Source organism: Bos indicus, chromosome 5 (genome assembly GCF_029378745.1).
Source record: "Bos indicus isolate NIAB-ARS_2022 breed Sahiwal x Tharparkar chromosome 5, NIAB-ARS_B.indTharparkar_mat_pri_1.0, whole genome shotgun sequence".
Lineage (NCBI taxonomy): Eukaryota > Metazoa > Chordata > Mammalia > Artiodactyla > Bovidae > Bos > Bos indicus.
The window spans coordinates 96,885,452-96,906,840 of record NC_091764.1 but is presented as its reverse complement, the minus strand read 5'-3'; the positions used below and the strand labels follow the sequence as shown (position 1 = coordinate 96,906,840).

General features: G+C 45.4%; 1 protein-coding gene across 2 annotated transcripts in view; it reads right to left on the bottom strand.

Annotated features, from left to right (window-relative positions):
• Positions 1-753: 753 nt before the first annotated feature.
• The window catches only part of HEBP1 (heme binding protein 1), a 37,458-nt gene continuing 16,822 nt past the window's right edge, over positions 754-21,389 (bottom strand). Inside the window, exons 2-4 of one of the 2 annotated variants that reach the window (XM_019961529.2) lie at positions 16,538-16,676; positions 13,724-13,904; positions 754-1,352 (exon numbers count right to left, since the gene is read on the bottom strand). In XM_019961529.2, coding sequence (XP_019817088.1) covers positions 1,175-1,352; positions 13,724-13,904; positions 16,538-16,676 — 498 coding nt within the window. In that variant the 3' untranslated portion in view covers positions 754-1,174. The remainder of the gene's footprint in view (positions 1,353-13,723; positions 13,905-16,537; positions 16,677-21,389) is intronic. The other variant, XM_070790059.1, reaches the window with a different exon arrangement.

The following is a 21,389-nucleotide window of genomic DNA, read 5'->3' as shown; positions in this document are numbered from 1 at the left end:
TGTGGTACCTCACTGTAGTTTTGACCTGCATTTCTCTAATAATTAGTGACATTGGACATCTTCACATGTGCCTATTGGCCATCTGTATTTCTTCTTTGGAGAAATGTCTATACGTCTTCCATCCATTTTTCGATTGGGTTGTTTGTTCTTTGTTGTTGAGTTACATGTAAGAATATTAATGGCATGGGAAGGGGGTTTGTGGTGGAATGCAGAGCATCCTTGTATGTGCAGCTCCAGAGAGCCTGCAGCCTTCAGGCTGTGAACCCGAGCATTACCTCTAGAGCAGTTTGAATATTTGCTAATATCTCTTACTGTCTACTGTTTTACAACTTAATCATACAACAATCTAAATCTAAAATATTGGCCATATGTTCTACTCTAGGCCCTAGTAAGAAGAGGAGAGGGAAGAGCAAGGTCTTCTTATCAACCTCTATTTTGGAAAACATGCGGACAAGAAAGGGGGCTGAAGTTGGGAAAAAAGACTGCTTTACTAGTCCATAGGTTGACAATCAGCCACCTTGGTCTCTGTCCTATTTTTCACTATTTAATCCAGAATGAAGATAAACAATTAATATTTCCTCAGCTCCTGTCCCTGTCTTTTCTTAATTCACTGTTTGACATCCCATTACCTGTGTCCTCACCATGGGGCAGGAGACTGAAAGTCCTCCCTTCATCATCTGATGATGCTCCACTGTTTGGGGTTTTGGGGGATAGAAGAGAAAGTGACTAAACAACAACAGGATTTGTTTCAGCTGTTTTAAGTCAAAGATCTTTATTTTTGGCTTCTTTTTAAAGAAAGCTCTTCTAAGAATTACATATGAAAGATCACGCGTAAATCACACTTCTTCGTGGATTAATAAAAATACAGTTTTCATGATTTGTAAAAATCTGGTTTTAGGGGATCCAGAGCTGGAAAAATGCTGCTGGGTTCTTCTGGCCTACCACTGAATTGTCTATAAGTCAATTAGAAGGACGCATGTGTATCGTGGGTACATTATTTCCCACCAAGAGAAACAGAGCCTCAGCATCTGGACCGTGCTTATCTCAGGAAATTGGCAGTGATTGGCTCTGAAGGGAAGTTGGTTCTGCTGGAGCAGCACGTGGGCGCTGCTTCCTCCCAGGGGAAGTGGGCACAGATGCAGACCCCCGTGCAGCTTGGGGCACAGCCAGTGACTCATTCACTGCTCTTCACCAGCCAGACCTCGTTTCGACGTCCGTAGGGCTTCATGGGAGGGTCATACCCGGTGCAGAAGTAGAAGTCAGTCTGGTACTTGGCTGTGCTCTCCAGGGCGGACCGCAGCTGGGCGGCTTGGGCAGCGTAATCAGCTGCCTTAGCATAACCACCAAACTGCCTGGGGACACAGAGCAAGTTGTAGGTTAAGAAAGGGCAGAGTCTCGGAGAGAGGGGATTTTTTTCCAAAAAAGTCACTCATCACTCTTATTTACAACAAGCAGGCTCTAGTGGTAAGATTTCACATCTGCCCCTTCCTACTGGGGTGGACTGAAGCTCACTGAGCCTCAGAGCATCCTATGTAAAATTTGGGTGCATGCGTGCGAAGTCACTTTAGTCATGTCCAACTCTCTGCAACCCCATGTACTGTAGCCCGCCAGGCTCCTCTGTCCACGAGATTTCCCAGCAAGAATACTGGAGTGGTTGCTATTTCTTCCTCCAGGGGATCTTCCAGACCCAGGGATTGAATCTGAGTCTCTTATGTCTCCTGCATTGGCAAGCGTGTTCTTTACCACTAGGGCCACCTGAGAACCCAAAATTGGGGTATGTTTCCTTTTCCTTTCAATTAATTATGAACATTAACTACAATCACGGGTATAAAAAAACTAACGCGGAACCTGAAACACAGTACCATCGGCCCTCTGTATTGGTGGGTTCTGGGCCTGCAGACTCAATTAACGGCAGACTGAAAATATTTAGGGGAAAAAAAAAAAACCTTCCAGAAAGTTTCAAAAAGCAAAACTTTCAATTTGCCACCTGCCACCAACTATTTGGTGGCTCAGTGGTAAAGAATCCCTGACTGAGCAACTTCACTTTCATGCATTGGAGAAGGAAATGGCAACCCACTCCAGTGTTCTTGCCTGGAGAATCCCAGGGACGGGGGAGCCTGATGGGCTGCCATCTATGGGGTCGCACAGAGTCAGACATGACTGAAGTGACTTAGCAGCAGCAATGCAGGAGACTCAGGAGACAAGGGTTTGATCCCTGGGCTGGGAAGATCCCCTGGAGGAGGAAGTGGCAATCCACTCCAGTATTCTTGCCTGGAGAACCCCATGGACAGAGGAGCCTGGTGGGCTACAGTCTGTCCGTAAGTTCACAAAGAGTCAGACACGACTGAGTGACTGAGCACAATGACACGTATCAACTATTTACATAGCATTTATAGTGATAGGTATTCTAAGTAATCTAGAGATGATTTAAAGTATACAGAAGGATTATATGCCATTTTATATAAGGGGCTTGAGCATCCTTGGATTTTGGTAATGGCGGGGTTCCTGGAACCAGTACTGTACTAAAGGCGAGCTTCCCTTCCCTTCCTGAAATTTCCCCGAGATGGGAGGCCAACTTTTCCCAAGGCCAAGCCTTCACTGTTTTCTCTAGCTCCCTCTGCTGCCCCAGCTGCCTCTCTGTCTCCAGCTGGGATGGGGGTGGGGGGAGAGGTGGAGGGGATGGGGGAGGACCAGGGTTGTTAGGGTGGAGATGGAGCACTGGTTTCTCACACATCCCAGCTGGGACAAGTAGCAGCTTTGTTAAAATACAGAGCAGCCAAAGACAGGGACCCGAGGAAGCCCTGGGAGGGCTCCAAGGCAAGCTTGAAGCACCTGCCAAGAAATCACTTGTAATAAATCCCTGCATACATGCATGCTAAGTTGCTCAGTCATGTCTGACTCTGCGACCTCATGGACTGTAGCCCACCAAGCTCCTCTCTGTCCATGAGATTCTCCAGGCAAGAATACTGAAATGGGCTGCCATACTCTCCTTTAGGGGATCTTTCTGACACCCCTGTCTTTCACATCTATTGCATTGGCAGGTGGGTTCTTTACCACTAGCGCCACCTGGGAAGCCCAATAAATCCTTGTGCTTGTGTGTGTTAGTTGCTCAGTCATGTCTGGCTCTTTGCGACTCCATGGACTGTAGCCCACCAGGCTCCTCTGTCTACGGAATTCTCCAGGCAAGCATACTAAAGCGGGTTGCCGTTTTCTATTCCAGGGGATCTTCCCAACCCAGGGATCGAACCTGGGTCTCCTGCATTGCAGAGATTCTTTGCCATCTGAGCTACCAGGGAAGATTCAATGAACCCCTTCTCCTGCTCAAATCAGGAAAGCCTTCGTTTTCTAAGTAAAGAGAATTTTCCTAAATCAGGCATTTCTCTTGATGGCAGAAGGTGGAGACAGAGAAACAATAAAGCTCGTCTTTTCAAGACTATGACTCTTTCCTTACATCACTGCCTCTGCTCCAAAAATTCATCCTGCGACCTCCCCTAAATATATCATTCTAAATCTGGGCTGCACTAAAATCTTTATTAGAGTCAAGGACATCCCCATTTCTAATGAGCTTTATGACTCAAAGGTCTGAATCCACACCAAGCCAAGATTCAGCCAAATGCATTATTTTTGGTGGGGTTCTCTGACTCACGCTTTGCTCTTTTATGAGTGGTTAGTCAGGCTTGCTAAGCATTTAGCACGTACATCACAGGGCTACTGATCTGCAAATACCCAGGATTTCATCTTGAAGGAGCTGGTTATTCCAGTGTCTAGATAACAGCTATAGAACACAGGGCTGAGACCAATTTGGGAGACATGATGGTTAGTTCTTCAAGTCTATGCAAGAGTGTAAGACTGACGGAGAAAGGTGAGTTCTAGCTTCACCGAGGCTCTAGTGAGATAAAACTGGATGAGGAGACAGAGGGTGAATATTAAGGATGTACTGGTTTGGCAATAAAAGCCCGTAAGATGTTCAGCTTATTTTCAAAGAATGTCTATAGATTAAGGACCACCTGTCTGCAACCAATCAAATGCTGAATGGGGCGGGGGGCAGGAATTTAGTGCCTCTGCATGCCCTTTTAAACATATTGATACTGTTTTCTATGAAAATGGACGATGTTGGCTCTTTAAGCTACTGGTTTCTAGAAACATCCAAAGCAGTGGTTTGTCCTCAACCTTTTTCATTCATCAGCTGGAGGCAAAATGGATAGTTGTGGGCTCACATCTTAGCTCTGCTATTGTCTGTCAGCTCCTGGTCTTGGGCAAGTGCTTTAATGTCTCTAGCCTTCTGGTCCTTCAACTGCTCAGTAGGGATGAGGGCGTCAATCTCAGAAAACTGTTGTGAAGATGACAGACGAGAAAACCCTGCAAACGACTCAGCCTCATGCCCATCACAGAGGAAACTCACAGCAAACGGCAGGTACTGTTGTCATTGGACTTTATAGTCCGCTCAGAACAGTTGTTCAATTCCCTGACTCCCAAGGTGAGGGACAGGATGGCAACTGAAAGTAAGATCCAGAACCCAGGGCCTAACAATGAAGACCTGGCTCAAATGACAATCTCATTTTCTCAGTGAGGTCTCCTCTCAGAATGCTTTTTATCGTCTAATAGCACTCCCCTTCCCCATTCTTCCCTTACCTTCCTCCCTCTGTTTCTTTCTTCCTTCTCTCCTATCCTTGTCTTTATTCAGCACTTCTCACCTTCTAACATATTGAATACTATATAATTTATTCTAACATGCTATATAAATTATTCATTGTTTACAGTCTGAGTTCCGTGGTAGGGAGACTCACGCCCCGTGAGGGCAGTGATCCTGGTCATTCTTTGTCCACCAGCATATTCTGACCTAACACATATATTAGACCCCTTGGCTAAATGAACAATTTTGCGATAAACAATCAAAGTTGCTGTTTTTGAGGGCACTGAATCTGTTGGCCTCCATATTCACTAACTCGTAGAATAAAATCTGGAGCACCTACTAAGGGCACAGTGGTGGGAATGCAAAGCAAGTGGACTGACTAGGGTCATGTTGAAGGTCATGCTAAGGACTCTGAGGCTGACCTTAGATACAAAGATGGACTCAGGAAGGGGTTTTAAAGTTAAGGGACTAGTGACTTCCCTGATGGTCCAGTGGTTAAGAATTGTGCTTCCACTGCAGGGGCACGGGTTCGATCCCTGGTCAGTGAACTAAACTGCATGCCACAACACGTGGCACCCCCCCGCCCCATGCCATTATCAGACTGTAGTTTGAAGAGACCCCTCTGGAGGTGGTAGAGGGATGGAGAAGGGAGACATGGAGGCTAGGAACAGCCAAATGTGAGACAATGAAAGCCTGGACAAAGGCAAGTCTGGGAGGTGAGCTGGAGGGTAGGGAGGCCAGGGTGAGGGGTGGGGAGAAGGGAGGATTCTCGAGGGCTTCCAGTTAAGTCTCTGAATGGAAACATGCCGCCAAGCAGAAGAGGGATTCTGAAGAGTCCCTTTGGAGAGGAGGGGTGGGTGGGTTCACCATCTGGTTTGGGACATGTTGATATAAAGGTGTCTCTTATGAATGAACCACATTCATGCAACAGTCACTGTGCCCCTAAGCGCATGGAGGGCATTGTGAAATCTCAGCCTCTGGAAAGAACTGGAGTCAGAGAAACAACTGGGGAAAAAGACGGGTCCAGTAACAGACACCTGGGCGTCACCCGTGAGTGACTGCTGGCTGTGGTCATGGCCAAGAGGCAGACGAGGCCAGGTGGTGAGCAAACAGGCACGCTGTTCTTGGGAATCCTAATCCCCAGGTGGTGGGAGGAAGATGAGGACTCAGAAAAGGCCACTGAGAAGGAGCCGTCTGAGTACAGGGAGACCCAGCAGAGTGATGTGGAGAACGTCATCATTCAGGGATTCTTTCATTCATCACCAGAACAAAAACCCTTGACTCTTGATATTTATTCTCAGGCCGACTGAGATGCTCATAACGAGGATGAAAATTTCCCTATTGCTTCATCAAGGAAACAAACAAAGCTGGGTGAGCTGCAGAAAGATCCATGTGTATTCCCTGCCTTCAGTCTAACCATCCCTCCCAAACCTCCATCACAGAACCGCACGAATAAGTCAGGACACCAAACCCTTCCAGGCTCAGGGCCCCAAGATGTGAAGGAGGCCCAGCTCTGGCTGCCTCATCCTCAGAGCTCAGCTTCCACGCTGCACTTGGAAGATAACCGTGTGGTGCCCCATTCTCCAAGGCCACAGGCATGTTTGCACCTGTTGTGGAATGCTCGTAAGCTCTTTGAGCTCCTCAAAAGAAAGAAATGAGAAGTCTGTACATTAGACTGTATACAAGTCTGTTAACAAGAGTCTAAATCTCCATCTTCAAAGCTGCTCACCTCCAGGGCTGTCTTTTTTATCTTACTCAACGTCAGAGTTCAGTATTCCCGAGAATTTGGTTGCCATGGGAACTGAGAAAGAAAACACACACCCTGGATTCCAGAAATACAAAAGGAACTGACTAAAAGGTCCGGAAGAGTTGGGGTGGAGGGGGATGATGAAGGCGGGCTAGCAGATAGAAGCTCTGGTCCAAAGTTCAAAAAATGATCAAGTGTTATCTTTCAGGGAGTGCAATAAGGAAGAGGAGAAATGGAATGACTCTGAGCCTGACCATTCGGTCTAGAACTTTTGCAATCTACAGGTCAGCACAGATTTGCGGAGAGTCTGCTATGCAGGAAGCTCCTGTGCTACGCAAAAGAAGCCCAAGACAAAGAGCTGATAATCCCATGTCAATGGGAAAGATGCATAACACCATATGGCATTCCACTTAATTGGATGGAACCAGGCTTAACAAGTTGAGCATCACTGAGCAGGAAACACACGCTTGACAACAGAGAGTTGTAAAGATGATGGGGAAGTCTTTCTGCCCTGGCAAGGTCCAACTGTACTGGTCAGGAGAGAAACACAAAAATTATGCAGGGCAGGAGAAAAGATTAGGCTAGAGGTACATACGGAACACTCTCGGGGCAAAGAACAAGGAATGATTGGTTCCGACTTAGAACGTGAAGGGGAGGAGGCTAAGGAGGATGTGACATCAAGCTGTTATTGCTGGAGCATCTCTTGTGTTGCTGGCAATGAACAGAACCAAAATTCTTGCCTCACAGAACTGCCAATGAACAGAGACTGGGGAGGGGCTGAGAGGTGCTGGGTGAGTGAGTGAAGGTCTGGTCGTGGATGTTGTATGTGTGTGTTTAGGTGGGCTTTGGGAGGTGGGGATGGGATGCTCTGAGGCCAGGTGGAACCCTGGAGTGGGGCTGTGTTGTAGAGGACAGCATAAACCACGACAAGGCTCTTTACTCGGTAGGATTCACTGCTTGGTGGAACCTTTGGGGACCCAACCCAAAGCCTATCCCTCTCCCGTCTGGTTTTACACTACCCCGGGCTCGGTCCCAACCTCGGGATGTGCCTCAGGCAGAGGCAGGCGAGGCCCACAACCAGAGTCGAACAGAAGGGGGCGGAGTGCCATCGGTGGTCCTTAGCTTTAGGGCTGGAGGAGACAGAGGGGCAGGTCAGAAGGGGCAGAAGTGGAAGAGCTAGAAATGCTCAAGAGGCCTTGCAACAGTTCAGGCAAGAGATGATGAAGACCGTGGTCATAAGGATGGAGGGGCACGCACAGCAGGGGGTGAAGAGGACTGCGCCAGCAACTGATGTGGAAGACGGAGGAGTCAGGATGGATCTGAACGGGATGGGAGGATGCAGGGGACCTCTAGGAAGGCAGAAGGCAGAACTCAGAACACAGTGGGAGGGAATCTGAGTTCCACTAGGGCATGTGGATTTGAGGGCTTCCCAGGTGGCACTGGTGGTAAAGAACCTGGCTGCCAATGCAGGAGAAGTAAGAGACACAGGTTCGATCCCTGGGTGAAGATCCCCTGGAGGAGGGCACGGCAACCCACTCCAGTGTTCTTGTCTGGAGAATCAACGGATAGAGGAGCCTGGTGTCAGAAGCGACTGAAGCAACTGAACATGGCACATATAGCACAGAGGAGGTCTACTTGGCGATACCTCCCAGGAAACCTGGGACAAAAGGCAGCAGTGCTAGCCCTGCTGATTTGGGTTCATCCACCTGGAAATGAATGACCGAAGCCCCTTGTAAGCACCAGTTGTAAAAGACCAGAGGAACAGCTGTTAACTCTTAATTCCTCACAGACGTCTATTCATTTAAAAAGCATTTGCTTTTTAACACATACTACTAATCAATGGACATCACAAGGTCACAAAACAGGAAGACTGAGTTGAGGATGCACTGTGTATCTGAAGGGTTTCCTGGGTGGCCCCAGTGGTATAGAACCCGCCTGCCCGATGCAGGAGCGATCCCTCCCGTGAGGAGGGCATGGCAATCCACTTCAGTATTCTTGCCTAGAGAACCCCATGGACAGAGGAGCCTGACAGGCTATAGTTCACAGGGTCGCAAAGAATCTGACATGACTGAAGTGAGTTGGCACCCATGTGTATTTGAAACAGTACTTGTGCCTTCGCTATGTCATTAACTGCCTTCCACAGAAAGGTACTTTTAAATGCACACTTGACTATGCAGTGACACCAAGTGGCAAGTGGAGGAATGATCAGATACTAAAGCATCAAAGATAAAGTCAAAGTGTTAGTTGCTCAGCCGTGTCCGACTCTGCGACCCCATGGACTGTAGCCTGCCAGGTTCCTCTGTCCATGGAATTTTCCAGGCAAAAATACTGCACTGGGGTGCCATTCCCTTCTTCAGGACATCTTCCCGACCCAGGGACTGAAATCCAAGAAAGCCTATCAGAGATAATAACAGGTTAAAAAAAAATTCACCAAGCTATGTTAGACACTCCCCTCTGTTTAGGAGAAGAGAAAAGATCCTTTAAATTGCAGTAAAGGAAACTTCCACAGACCTGGCTTGAAAATTACCTTTTAAAGAGTCCCTTTTCACCATAGGGTATCAGGGTTCCTTGGCAAAATGGCTAATTTCAGCTCTAGAGCAAGAAACGTTAAGATGTGCTTAAAATATCTTGTCCTACCAATAACCAAGGAAGCTAATGGAGATTACCAGGGTCATGTCAAAAGGACCAAGAAACCAATTTGAAGAGGCTCTCACTGGCCAAAGATGGGACAATTTGAGCATCAATGAGAATAATAACTGCAAAGAATTGAAACACATCAATTATGTGTGAATTCATATATTTATATTGATAATCAGAAAACAGAGATCAACACTATCTCCCCTTTAGAGGATGTTAAGAAAAGAAGTCATTATTCCGGAAACTGATAAAGAGAAGGCATCAAGCTAAAGAGAAGGTATCTGGCCTTTTCTCTGTGACTCTGTCTTAGGGAAACCAAACAATAGATGAGGGAAGGTTCTCTTTACCAAAGTATTCTGGCTGATAAGGGGCTTCCCTGGTGGCTCAGTTGATAAGGAATCCACTTGCAATACAGAAAACTTGGGTTTGATCCCTGGGTTGGGAAGATCCCCTGGAGTAGAAATGGCAACCCACTCTAGTGTTCTCGCCTGGGAAATCCCATGGACAGAGGAGCCTGGAGGGATACAGTCCACGGGGTCACAAAGAGTCAGACATGACTGAGTGACTTAACACTTTCACTTTCCTTTCACTCTCAGGGCCTACCCTATATGTACTAGACAACGGTGAGAGTGAGCGCCTACCTAAATTTTGCATAACAGGCACCCCGCTTCCCCATCTTACTCCCTGCCCTGTGAAAAGAGAGTCCTGACAATCTGTAAATAGAGTTTGCTTTCTCTGCAGCCTATGCAGTGGAGGCTGGAAAGTTGGAATGAGGACTGCAGTGGGAGTTGGAGGTTCCAGTTCAGCTGTCCAGCTGCAGTGCACACATTGTCCTCTGGGGGCCTCTGTGTCACCCAGTCTAGGACTGCCCAGAGCAGCCAAGCTTACGTTCTCAGCATTAGTGTACGGAGGAGCCTGGTAGGCTGCAGTCCATGGGGTTGCAAAGAGTCAGACACGACTGAGTGACTTCAGTTTCACTTTTCACTTTCATGCATCAGAGGAGGAATTAGCAACCCACTCCAGTGTTCTTGCCTGGAGGATCCCAGGGACGGGGGAGCCTTGTGGGCTGTCGTCTATGGGGTCGCACAGAGTCGGACACGACTGAAGCGACTTAGCAGCAGCAGCAGCAGTGTTGAAAGCTGCACCCTTCTGGGTGCAGCTGGAGCAGGGCAGATAAAAAGTAACTAAGTTTGGAGACCTGAGGAGTGGACAAAAACTGTCTGGTGGGAGATTATTTGTATATTTTTCATGAGGTTGTTCTAGAGCAGAACCCTGGCGAAGCTCCTGGTCTCATTCGTCTGTCCATGGTTTCACACCTGTCACACAGGAGGATTTTAGCAAATGGGAAGTCACTGATTATCCCGAAGAGACCTGACCTCTTAGGAGAGGCTGAGGCCTGAAGAACAAAATTAGGAAAACACGTGCGCCTGTTGTTTTCTACAGTCAAGGGACCTGGACCCCACGTGAGGCCCTGGAAATAGGACTAGAACAACAGGATGCACGTGTGCCCTGCTAAAAGTCCTCAGACCACGAATAACACTCCCTGCCCTTCTGGCATTCAAGGGGAATGTGGGGAATTCAAGGGGAATACCTGCTCCACAGGTATTCATGACCCCAAACTACAGACTGACCTAGATATTCTGATTCTCCCAGAATTCCGCTCTGGCTAATGCAGGTGTCCAGCTTCAGCTGGGGTTGGGAGAATATTCTCTACATCCAAATCAATTTGGCAACAGGCAAAGGCATTTATCTGGGCTTCCCAGGTGGCACAGTGGTGAAGAATCTGTCTGCTGATGCAGGAGACACAAGAGACATGGCTTTGATCCCTGGGTCAGGAAGAACCCCTGGAGAAGAAAATGGCAACCCACTCCAGTATTCTTGCCTGGGAAATTCCACGAACAGAGGAGCCTTGTGGGCTGTAGTCCATGGAGTTATAAAGAGTCAGACACAACTGAGCAACTGAGCACACACACAGCACATAAAGGCGTTTACTTAGAAACAATGCAAATGTTTGTGTGCTGCAGGCTGAAGAAATTCTGAGAGAAACTGTTAGTACTCAGTATTTCTTACTTAATTCATCAATGAGTTTAGAAAGAGAAGTTAAGAAACAATCCCATTTACAATTGCATCAAAAAGAACAAAATACCCAGGAATAAATTTCAGCAAGGAAGTGAAAGATTTTTACACCCAAAACTATAAAGCATTACTGGAAAATCTGGAGAAGACAAAAATAAATTAAAAGATTCCAGGCTCATGGATTAGAACTAATATTGTTCAAGTGTCCATACAACTCAAAGCAATCTACAGATTAAATGCAATCCCTATAAAAATTCCAAGGGAATTTTTTTTTAAACAGAAATGAATCTTAAAATTTGTATGGAACCACAAAAGACCTTGAATCTGGAAAAGGAAGAACAAAGATGAAGGCATAACATTTCCTGCTTTCAAGCTATATTACAAAGCTATCATAATCAAAACAGTATGATATTGACATAAAAACAGATGCATAGATCAATGGACCAGAATAGAACGCCCCAGAAGAAACCCATGCATATATGGCCAACTAATTTTTAACAAAAGAGCTGAGAATGTACAACGGGGAAAGGAGACTCTCTTCAATAAATGGTGTTGGGAAAACTGGACAGTCAAATACAAAATATTGAAATTGGACCACAATTTTTTTTTTTTTTTAACTTTCGCCCACACTGTGTGGCGTGTGGAATCTTAGTTTCCCCACCAGGGGTCACACCCATGTTTCCTGCAATGGAAGCATTGAGACTTAACCAATGGACCACCAGGCAAGTCCCTGGACTACTATACACAAAAACCAACTCAAAGTGGATAAAAGACTTGAACATAAGACCTGAAACTGTAAAATTCCTAGAAGAAACCATAGAGGGTAGCCTCCTTGACACCAGTCTTGACAATGATTTTTTTTTTTTTTTTTTGTATTTGACACCAAAAACACAGGCAACAAAAGCAAAACTAAACAAGTGAGACGACATCAAACTAAAAAGCTTCTGCACAGCAAAGGAAAAAGGCAAACTGTTCAATGGGAGAGACTATTTGCAAATCATATATATGTAATGGGTTAATAGCCAATATATGTTAAAAACTCCTATTACTTGACTAAAAAACTCAAAACAATCTAATTAAAAAACTGGGCAGAGGATTTGAATAGATATTTTTCCAAAGAAGACATAGAAATGGGCAAAAGGTATATAATAAGGTGTTCATCATCACTAGTCAGCAGGGGAATGCAAATCAAAGCCACAACGAAATGTCACTTTACACTTGTTAGAATGGCTACTATGAAAAAGACAAGAAGTAACAAGTGTGGAGAAAAGGGAATCCTTGTGTAAAGCTGGTGGGAATGTAAACTGGTGCAGCCACTATGGAAAACAGTATGGAAGTTCCTCAAAAAAATTAGAAATAGAACCACATGATCGAGCAATTCCACTTCTGGGTATACATCTGAAGGAAATGAAACCACTAACTTGAAGAGACAGTGGCACTCCTATGTTCATAGGAGTGCCAATCTACCAACAGCCAAGATGTAGAAATAACCTGAGTCCACACACAGATGAATGGATAAAGATGTGGAATATACGTACAATGAAATATCATTCAGCCATAGAAAGAAGGAAATCTTGCCATCTGTGATGACGTGGATTAACTTTGAAGGCATCATGCTAAATGAAATAGGACAGACAGAGATAGGGGAATACTGTATTATCTCACTTACATGTGGAATTTTAAAAAAAATCTGAACTCATAGATACACAGAACAGACTGGTGGTTGCCATAGGGTGGGGAGGTGAGGGGGTGGGAGATATGCGTCAAGGTGGTCAAAAGGTAGAAACATCCTGCTATAAGATAAATTAGCTCTGGGGATGTAATGTATAGCAAAGTGACTAGAGTTAACAACACTGTATGTTGCACTACATATTTGAAAGTTACTAAGAGAGTGGATCTTCGGAGACGGCAATGGCACCCCACTCCAGTACTCTTGCCTGGAAAATCCCATGGATGGGGGAGCCTGGTAGGCTGCAGTCCATGGGGTCACGAACAGTCAGACACGACTGAGTGACTTCACTTTCACTTTTCACTTTCATGCATTGGAGAAGGAAATGGCAATCCACTCCAGTGTTCTTGCCTGGAGAATCCCAGGGACAGGGGAGCCTGGTGGGCTTCCCATCTATGGGGTCGCACAGAGTCGGACACGACTGAAGTCACTTAGCAGCAGCAGCAGCAGCAGCATTCTGAAATTGGGCTTCCCACGTGAGACTAATGGTAAAGAATCCACCTGGCAATGCAGGAGATGTAAGAGACACAGGTTTTATTCCTGGGTTAGGAAGATTCCCTGGAGGGGGAGCCTGGTGGGCTGCTGTTTCTGGGGTCACACAGAGTTGGACATGACTGAAGTGACTTAGCAGCAGCAGCAAGAAAATGGATCTTAAGATTTCTCATCTCAGGAAAAAGATTTGGAATTTTGTCAAATGAAAGATGTTAACTTCCATTGGTAATCATTTCATAAATATGTAATCAAAGCATTATGCTGTACACTTTAATGCAACATTATATATCAATTACAGCTCAAAACTGGAAAAAAATAATTTAAATGCAAATGTTCATGGCAGATGATTCAAGAAGTGATTATGGAAATCACGTACTACCCTTGGATGCCCAAAGAATTGTCTTCTTACGTGGAATAGACAGTGATGCCTTCCCTGTCTTCGATCTTAATGCTGTCATCGCTGGGAGCTGGCGGGTCGCTTTGAAACTTGTTTGGAATCCGGAACCAGACTTTTAATTTCTTCTGTAGGTCCCCATCGTCACTGGGGAATACAGCAAAGGAAATAGGAACTGTCATCCCCATTCCGAGTCCTGAAAACACAGAACCCCACAGAGAGACATGGGTGTTAGAGACAGAACCTGCTGAGGCCCATGGACCACCTGCTGGTCTCATTCTTCTTTCAAGACAATATTTGTTGTTCTTGAAATTTATAATAGGCATTTAAGGCATTAGCATGTATCACCACATACATATAAAGTACCTCTTAATTGTACATACTAGAGGTAGGAAGGTAGTGATTCAAACTTGTCCAGAAAAAATTATTTAGCAATATATATCAAGACTATAAATATATCAGTACCCAATTACTTCCCAGGTGGTACAGTGGTAAAGAATCCACCTGCCAATGCAGGAGATGCATGTTTGACCCCTGAGTTGGGAAGATACCCTGGAGAAGGTACCTGGAGAAGATACCCCGGCAGCCCAATCCAATATTCTTGTCTGGGAAATCCCATGGACAGAGGATCCTGGTGGGCTACAGTCCATGGGGTCGCAAAAGAGTCAGACACAACTTAGCAACTAAATAACAACAGAGTACATCCTGTCTAATTGCTGATTTTATCTTTAAATTTTATTTAATTTTTCATTTTTGGCTGTGTTGGGTCTTCACCACCGTGCACGGGCTTTCTCTAGTTGCAGAGAGTCGGGGCTGCTCTCTAGTGAGGGCTACTTCTCTAGTTGCAGAGAGTCGGGGCTGTTCTCTAGAGGCGATGCTTGGGCTTCTCATTGCAGTGGTTTCTTTTGTGGCCGAGCCTGGGATCTGGGCACACGAGCTGCAGCAGCTGTGGGGCATGGGCTTAGTTGCCCCACGGAACCCCACTTGCCTGCATTGGCAAGCGGATTCTTAACCACTATACTACCAGAGAAGTCATAATTGTTGATTTTAATGAAATAATCTAAAATATGAAAAAGGCTATTTAGGGAATAGGATTTTCCTTTCAGCAGAATTTATAATTGTTAAAAATTTAGATATGTTCAAAAGAGGAATATGTTTAAGTAAATTATAGGCACATGATGCAATATGATTTAGCTATGAATAGTCATGCTTAGGACTAGTTAGCTACAATGGAAAATAATTATGAAATAAGGAACAGAAACAGGATATATTGCACAAACCCTACGATTACATATTGTGTGTGAGTTGCTCAGTCATGCCCAACTCTTTTCAACTCCATGAACTGTAGCCCATCAGGTTCCTCTGTCTATGGAATTCTCCAGACAAGCATACTGGAGTGAGTTGCTATTTTCTACTCCAGGGGATCTTCCCGACCCAGGGATTGAACCTGGGTCTCCTGCATTGTGGGCAGATTCTTTACCATCTGAGCCACCAAGGAAGATACTATTATGATTACATTTTAAAAACCTATTATAAAGCCCTAAAAATACACTCAAATATGACAATGATTACATTAGAAAAGATGGACTGGGGTGCTGTTTTGTTATTTTCAAAAATGTTTGATGAGTTTATAATTTTTACACATATTTTCTTCTGAGGAAAATTTATGACAGTGCTAAAAAGGAAAAGACTTCTTCGTGACCTCCTACTGGTTGACTTATGTCCGAAGCCTGATTTCTTTGGTTCTAGCAAATATTACTAAGCTTGACACAAGCTTCTTTCTCATTTATCAACTTGAGATATATCCTAAATATTAAATACATTTTTTTTTCATCTTGTATACTGAACCATTTTGGGTTTGTACTGATTCTAAAGTGCAGGCTAAGTTAGAGAACTTAAGAGTTAAATGAAAAGTTGCTCAGTCGTGTCCGACTCTTTGTGACCCCATGGACTATACAGTCCATGGAATTCTCCAGGCCAGAATACTTGAGTGGGTAGTCTTTTCCTTCTCCAGGGGATCTTCCCAACCCAGGGATTGAACCTAGTCTCCCAGATTGTGGGTGGATTCTTTACCAGCTGAGCCACAAGGGAAGCCCTTAAGTGTTAAAGTCCTATTTAAATATGGTTTACATACAAACAGGTACACTGAAACTTCAGGCCTCTCATTTTATCACAAAAACAGGGAGGCAGCCAGCATGGACTACCAAGTCTTATTATTAGACCAAGCCACGTGGCTTGCAGGATCTTAGCTCCCTGACCAGGGATCAGATCTTGGACCCCAGCAGTGAGAGCACTGAGTACTAACCACTGGACTGCCAGGGAATCCCCATGGACTGTCAAGTGTTTCAGAAGGGGACTAAGAACTCTCAGGCTCTTTATTTGCCAGAACACAGCCAGGGACCAGCCACACTCATCACTCACTGATCTTCAGAACCCCGTAGAATCTGAGCTACTAGGGGCTGATGAGATTTTTGACCTGGGGGCAGAGGTCTCGAGTCAGAGGCGGGCTTTGTTCTGTGGCCTGGCTTACCGCGGACACACCTTTCCCAGTTTACCAATCCACAGATAAGCACTGCAAGGCGAAAAAAATAACAAATGGACGAACAAACGAAGCCTGTGTCTTCAGACCCGGGAGAGAAGCATGAACTCAGTGCTCCTGAGCGGGCATGACGTCAGTGGGTCTCCCCAGAGCCCCCCTGCCCACACAGAACAGCAAGGTCACAGGACACTGAAACAGGCATCTTGGGTCCTTTCCTGTGCTTTCCATCGATGACCTGAGACTGCAGCACTGGCCTGGGTGACCAGAGCCCACCCTCCAGGGACACTCACCCTTATCATTGGAGCCTCCCACATACTTCATGACTTTCGGCATTGCCTCCCTCAGAGCCTCATCCACAGGCTTATCTGTCACTTCCACTGTGGCAAACTTCCCGCCTTCACAGGCCCTCTCCTCGTAGAAGACATCTCCCTGGAGGCAGAGAAGGCACAGCACTGAAGAGGTGGAAGGTAGCAACCTGTGATGACTTTCAAAGTGTTAGTCACTCAGGAGTGTCCGACTCTTTGTGACCCAGTGGACTGTAGCCTCTGTCCAGGGAATCCTCCAGACAAGAAAACTGGTGTGGGCAGCCATTTCTTTCTCCAGGGGATCTTCCTGACTCAGAGATCGATCCTAGGTCTCCCACATTGCAGGCAGATTCTTTACCATCTGAGCCACCAGGGAAGCCCCTACAAGCAGTGAAAGTCCAGCTACAAGAGGCACAGACTGCTAAGGAACTTGCCATAATGAGCCTAACTCTGGTGACAGTGGAAGAGACAGGCCGGAGTATGAAGGCCCATAAGAAATAGACTCTGAGAGTTCTTACAGACCTACAGATGGCAGAGGGGGGACTGGTGCCAAGAAGGAAGGATTTGGGAGGGAGTGACAGGGCAGCCGATGGCTCAGGGGCACAGGGGTGTCGCTTAGTGAGACGGGCTGGGAAGAGGAGTCACGTCTGGGAGTAGTGTGAACTGAATTACTCTGATTCTTCTTGAATTACAGCCCTGCTACTAGATTGAGGCTAGTCTTGGGGCCTCAGAGTTTTGTGGGATTGGCGTTGTATTGGTTTGTTTCACCCTTTGCCATATTGTAAAGCAGTGCCTTCAAACTTAAAAAGAAAATCACAATCCAGAAAAAGAAATATTTTTTACATCATGCCTTATCAAGAACATGAAACAACTTCATATAATCAACATTCTCAGAGAAATAATAGAAGATATTACATCCCAAACCACCCAGAACAGCCCCAGAATGCTGTAAAAACCGAATGGTCTGAGATCAAAGAGCTCTGGGAAATTAAAAATATAACAGAGGTGAAAAAATTCGGTAGAAAGGTTGGAAGATAAAATTGAAGTAAATATTTTAGAAAGTCAAGTAAAAAGGCAAAGATGAGGAAAATAGAAAAGGAAAAGGATCAAGCCAAGAGATCCAACATCTGAATAATGAGAGATCTAGGAAAAGAGAGGACTTCCCAGGTGGCTCAGGGGTAAAGAATCTGCCGACCAATGCAGGAGACACAGGAGATCAGGATTTAATCTCTGGGTTGGGATGATGCCTGGAGGAGGAAATGGCAACCCACTCCAGTTTTCTTGCAGGGATAATTCCATGAACAGAGGAGCCTGGCATGCAACAGTCCACGGGGTCACAAATAGTTGGATATGAATACGCATGCACACAGGAAAAGAGAACACAAAATGGCAAAGGAAACAAACAACTACAATGACAATCCCACAAAACTCTGAGGCCCCAAGATAAGCCTCAATCTAGTAGAAGGACTTCACACTTTTCACTTTCATGCATTGGAGGAGGAAATGGCAACCCACTCCAGAATTCTTGCCTGGAGAATCCCAGGGACGAGGGAGCCTGGTGGGCTGCCGTCTGTGGGGTCGCACAGAGTCAGACACGAATGAAGCGACTTAGCAGCAGCAGCAGCAGCAGTAGCAGGACTGCCTTTCAAGAAGAATCAGAGTAGTTCTGTTCACACTGTACTCCCAGTCATGACTCCTCTTCCCAGCCCGGCTCACTAAGCACATCCCCTGAGAAATCAGCCGCACTGCCACTTCCCCTTCAAAACTTCCTCCTTGGCAGTGATCTCCTCCTGCATTGAGTCTCTGTGCTAATGTCGTTATCTTTACCCTACAGACCCACACAGCTCTCCTCCAGGCCTCTTCCTCCTCCTTGCCCTCTGACGTCTCATTATGATATTGGGCTTCCCTGTGGCTCAACTGGTAAAGAACGTGCCTGCCAATGCAGGAGACATAAGACATCGGTTCAACCCTTCGGTTGGGAAGATCCCCTGGAGAAGGGAATGGCAACCCACTCCAGTATTCTTGCCTGCAGAATCCCATGGACAGAAGAGCCTGGAGGGCTACAGTCCATGGGGATGCAAAGAGTTAGACATGACCAAACACACACACACAAACACGATACAATTTTGCATTCCCGAACATACAGTAAAGCAGTGCTTTCAAACTTAAAAAAAACCCACAATCCAGAACAAGAAATACATTTTCACATCATGCCCTATTATGGACATACATGTCTGAAGCAAAGTTTCACAAAATAACACTTTACCCTTATGGATTGGATGCATGATGATACATGCCTTTTCTTTTTTTAATTGGACTATAGTCAATTTACAATGTTGTGTTGGTTTCAAGTGTACAGCAAAATGATTCAGACACACACACACACACACACACACACATATCCTTTTTCGACACTGAAATCAGATTCATTATATTCTTTGCAGCCAAAGATGGAGAAACTCTATACAGTCAGCAAAAACAAGACTGGGAGATGATTGTGGCTCAGATCATGAACTCCTTATTGCCAAATTCAGACTGAAATTGAAGAAAGTGGAGAAAACCACAAGACCATTCAGGCATGACCTAAATCAAATCTCATGACTATACAGTGGAAATGAGAAATAGATTTAAGGGACTAGATCTGATAGAGTGCCTGATGAACTATGGACTGAGGTTCGTGACATTGTACAGGAGACAGGGATCAAGACCATCCCCATGGAAAAGAAATGCAAAAAAGCAAAATGGCTGTCTGGGGAGGCCTTACAAATAGCTGTGAAAAGAAGGGAAGCAAAAAGCAAAGGAGAAAAGGAAAGATATAAGCAGCTGAATGCAGAGTTCCAAAGAACAGCAAGGAGAGATAAGAAAGCCTTCCTCAGCGATCAATGCAAAGGAATAGAGGAAAACAATAGAATGGGAAAGACTAGAGATCTCTTCAAGAAAATTAGAGATACCAAGGGAACATTTTATGCAAAGATGGGCACCATAAAGGACAGAAATGGTATGGACCTAACAGAAGCAGAAGATATTAAGAAGAGGTGGCAAGAATACACAGAAGAACTGTACAAAAAAGATCTTCATGACCCAGATAACCATGATGGTGTGATCACTCACCTAGAGAGCCAGACATCCTGGAATGTGAATCAAGTGGGCCTTAGGAAGCATCACTACGAACAAAGCTAGTGGAGATGATGGAATTCCAGTTGACCTATTTCAAATCCTGAAAGATGATGCTGTGAAAGTGCTGCACTCAATATGCCAGCTAATTTGGAAAACTCAGCAGTGGCCACAGGACTGGAAAAGGTCAGTTTTCATTCCAATCCCAAAGAAAGGCAATGCCGAAGAATGCTCAAACTACCACACAATTGCACTCATCTCACATGCTAGTAAAGTGATGCTTAAAATTCTCCAAGCCAGGCTTCAGCAATATGTTAACTGTGAACTTCCTGATGTTCAAGCTGGTTTTAGAAAAGGCAGAGGAACCAGAGATCAAATTGCCAACATCCACTGGATTATCAAAAAAGCAAGACAGTTCCAGAAAAACATCTACTTCAGCTTTAATGACTATGCCAAAGCCTTTGACTGTGTGGGTCACAATAAACTGTGGAAAATTCTGAAAGAGATGGGAATACCAGACCACCTGACCTGCCTCCTGAGAAATCTGTGTGCAGGTCAGGAAGTAACAGTTAGAACTGGACATGGAACAACAGACCGGTTCCAAACAGGAAAAGGAGTACGTCAAGGCTGTATATTGTCACCCTGCTTATTTAACTTCTATGCAGAGTACATCATGAGAAACCCTGGGCTGGAGGAAGCACAAGCTGGAATAAAGATTGCTGGGAGAAACATCAATAACCTCAGATATGCAGATGACACCACCCTTATGGCAGAAAGTGAAGAAGAACTTAAGAGCCTCTTGATGAAAGTGAAAGAGAAGAGTGAAAAAGTTGGCTTAAAGCTCACCATTCAGAAAACTAAGATCATGGCATCTGGTCCCATCACTTCATGGGAAATAGATGGGGAACAGTGGAAACAGTGGCTGACTTTATTTTTCTGGGCTCCAAAATCATTGCAGATGGTGACTGCAGCCATGAAATTAAAAGACGCTTGCTCCTTGGAAGCAAAGTTATGACCAACCTAGACGGCATATTAAAAAGCAGAGACGTTACTTTGCCAACAAAGGTCCATCTAGTCAAGGCTATAGTTTTTCCAGTGGTCATGTATGGATGTGAGAGTTGGACCAAAAAGAAAGATGTGCGCAGAAGAATTGATGCTTTTGAACTGTGGTGTTGGAGAAGACTCTTGAGAGTCCCTTGGAGTGCAAGGAGACCCAACCAGTGCATCCTAAAGGAGATCAGTCCTGCGTGTTCATTGGAAGGACTGATGTTGAAACTGAAACTCCAATGCTTTTTCTATCTGATGTGACTCATTTGAAAAGACCCTGATGCTGGGAAAGATTGAGGGCAGGAGGAGAAGGGGACGACAGAGGATGAGATGGTTGGATGGCATCACTGACTCGATGGACATGGGGTTGGGTGGACTCTGGGAGTTGGTGATGGACAGGGAGCCCTGGCGTGCTGCGGTTCATGGGGTCGAAAAGAGTCAGACATGACTTAGTGACTGAACAACAAAAACATACAGCTGCTAAGTGTTTGAAACTAGGAACCAGAATTTAAAGCCCTAGACTCTGGTCTAGGGGCTTCCCTGATAGCTCAGTTGGTAAAGGATCTGCCTGCAAAACAGGAGACCCCAGTACAATTCCTGGGTTGGGAAGATCCACTGGAGAAGGGAAAGGCTACCCACTCCAGTATTCGGGCCGAGAGAATTCCATGGATTGTAT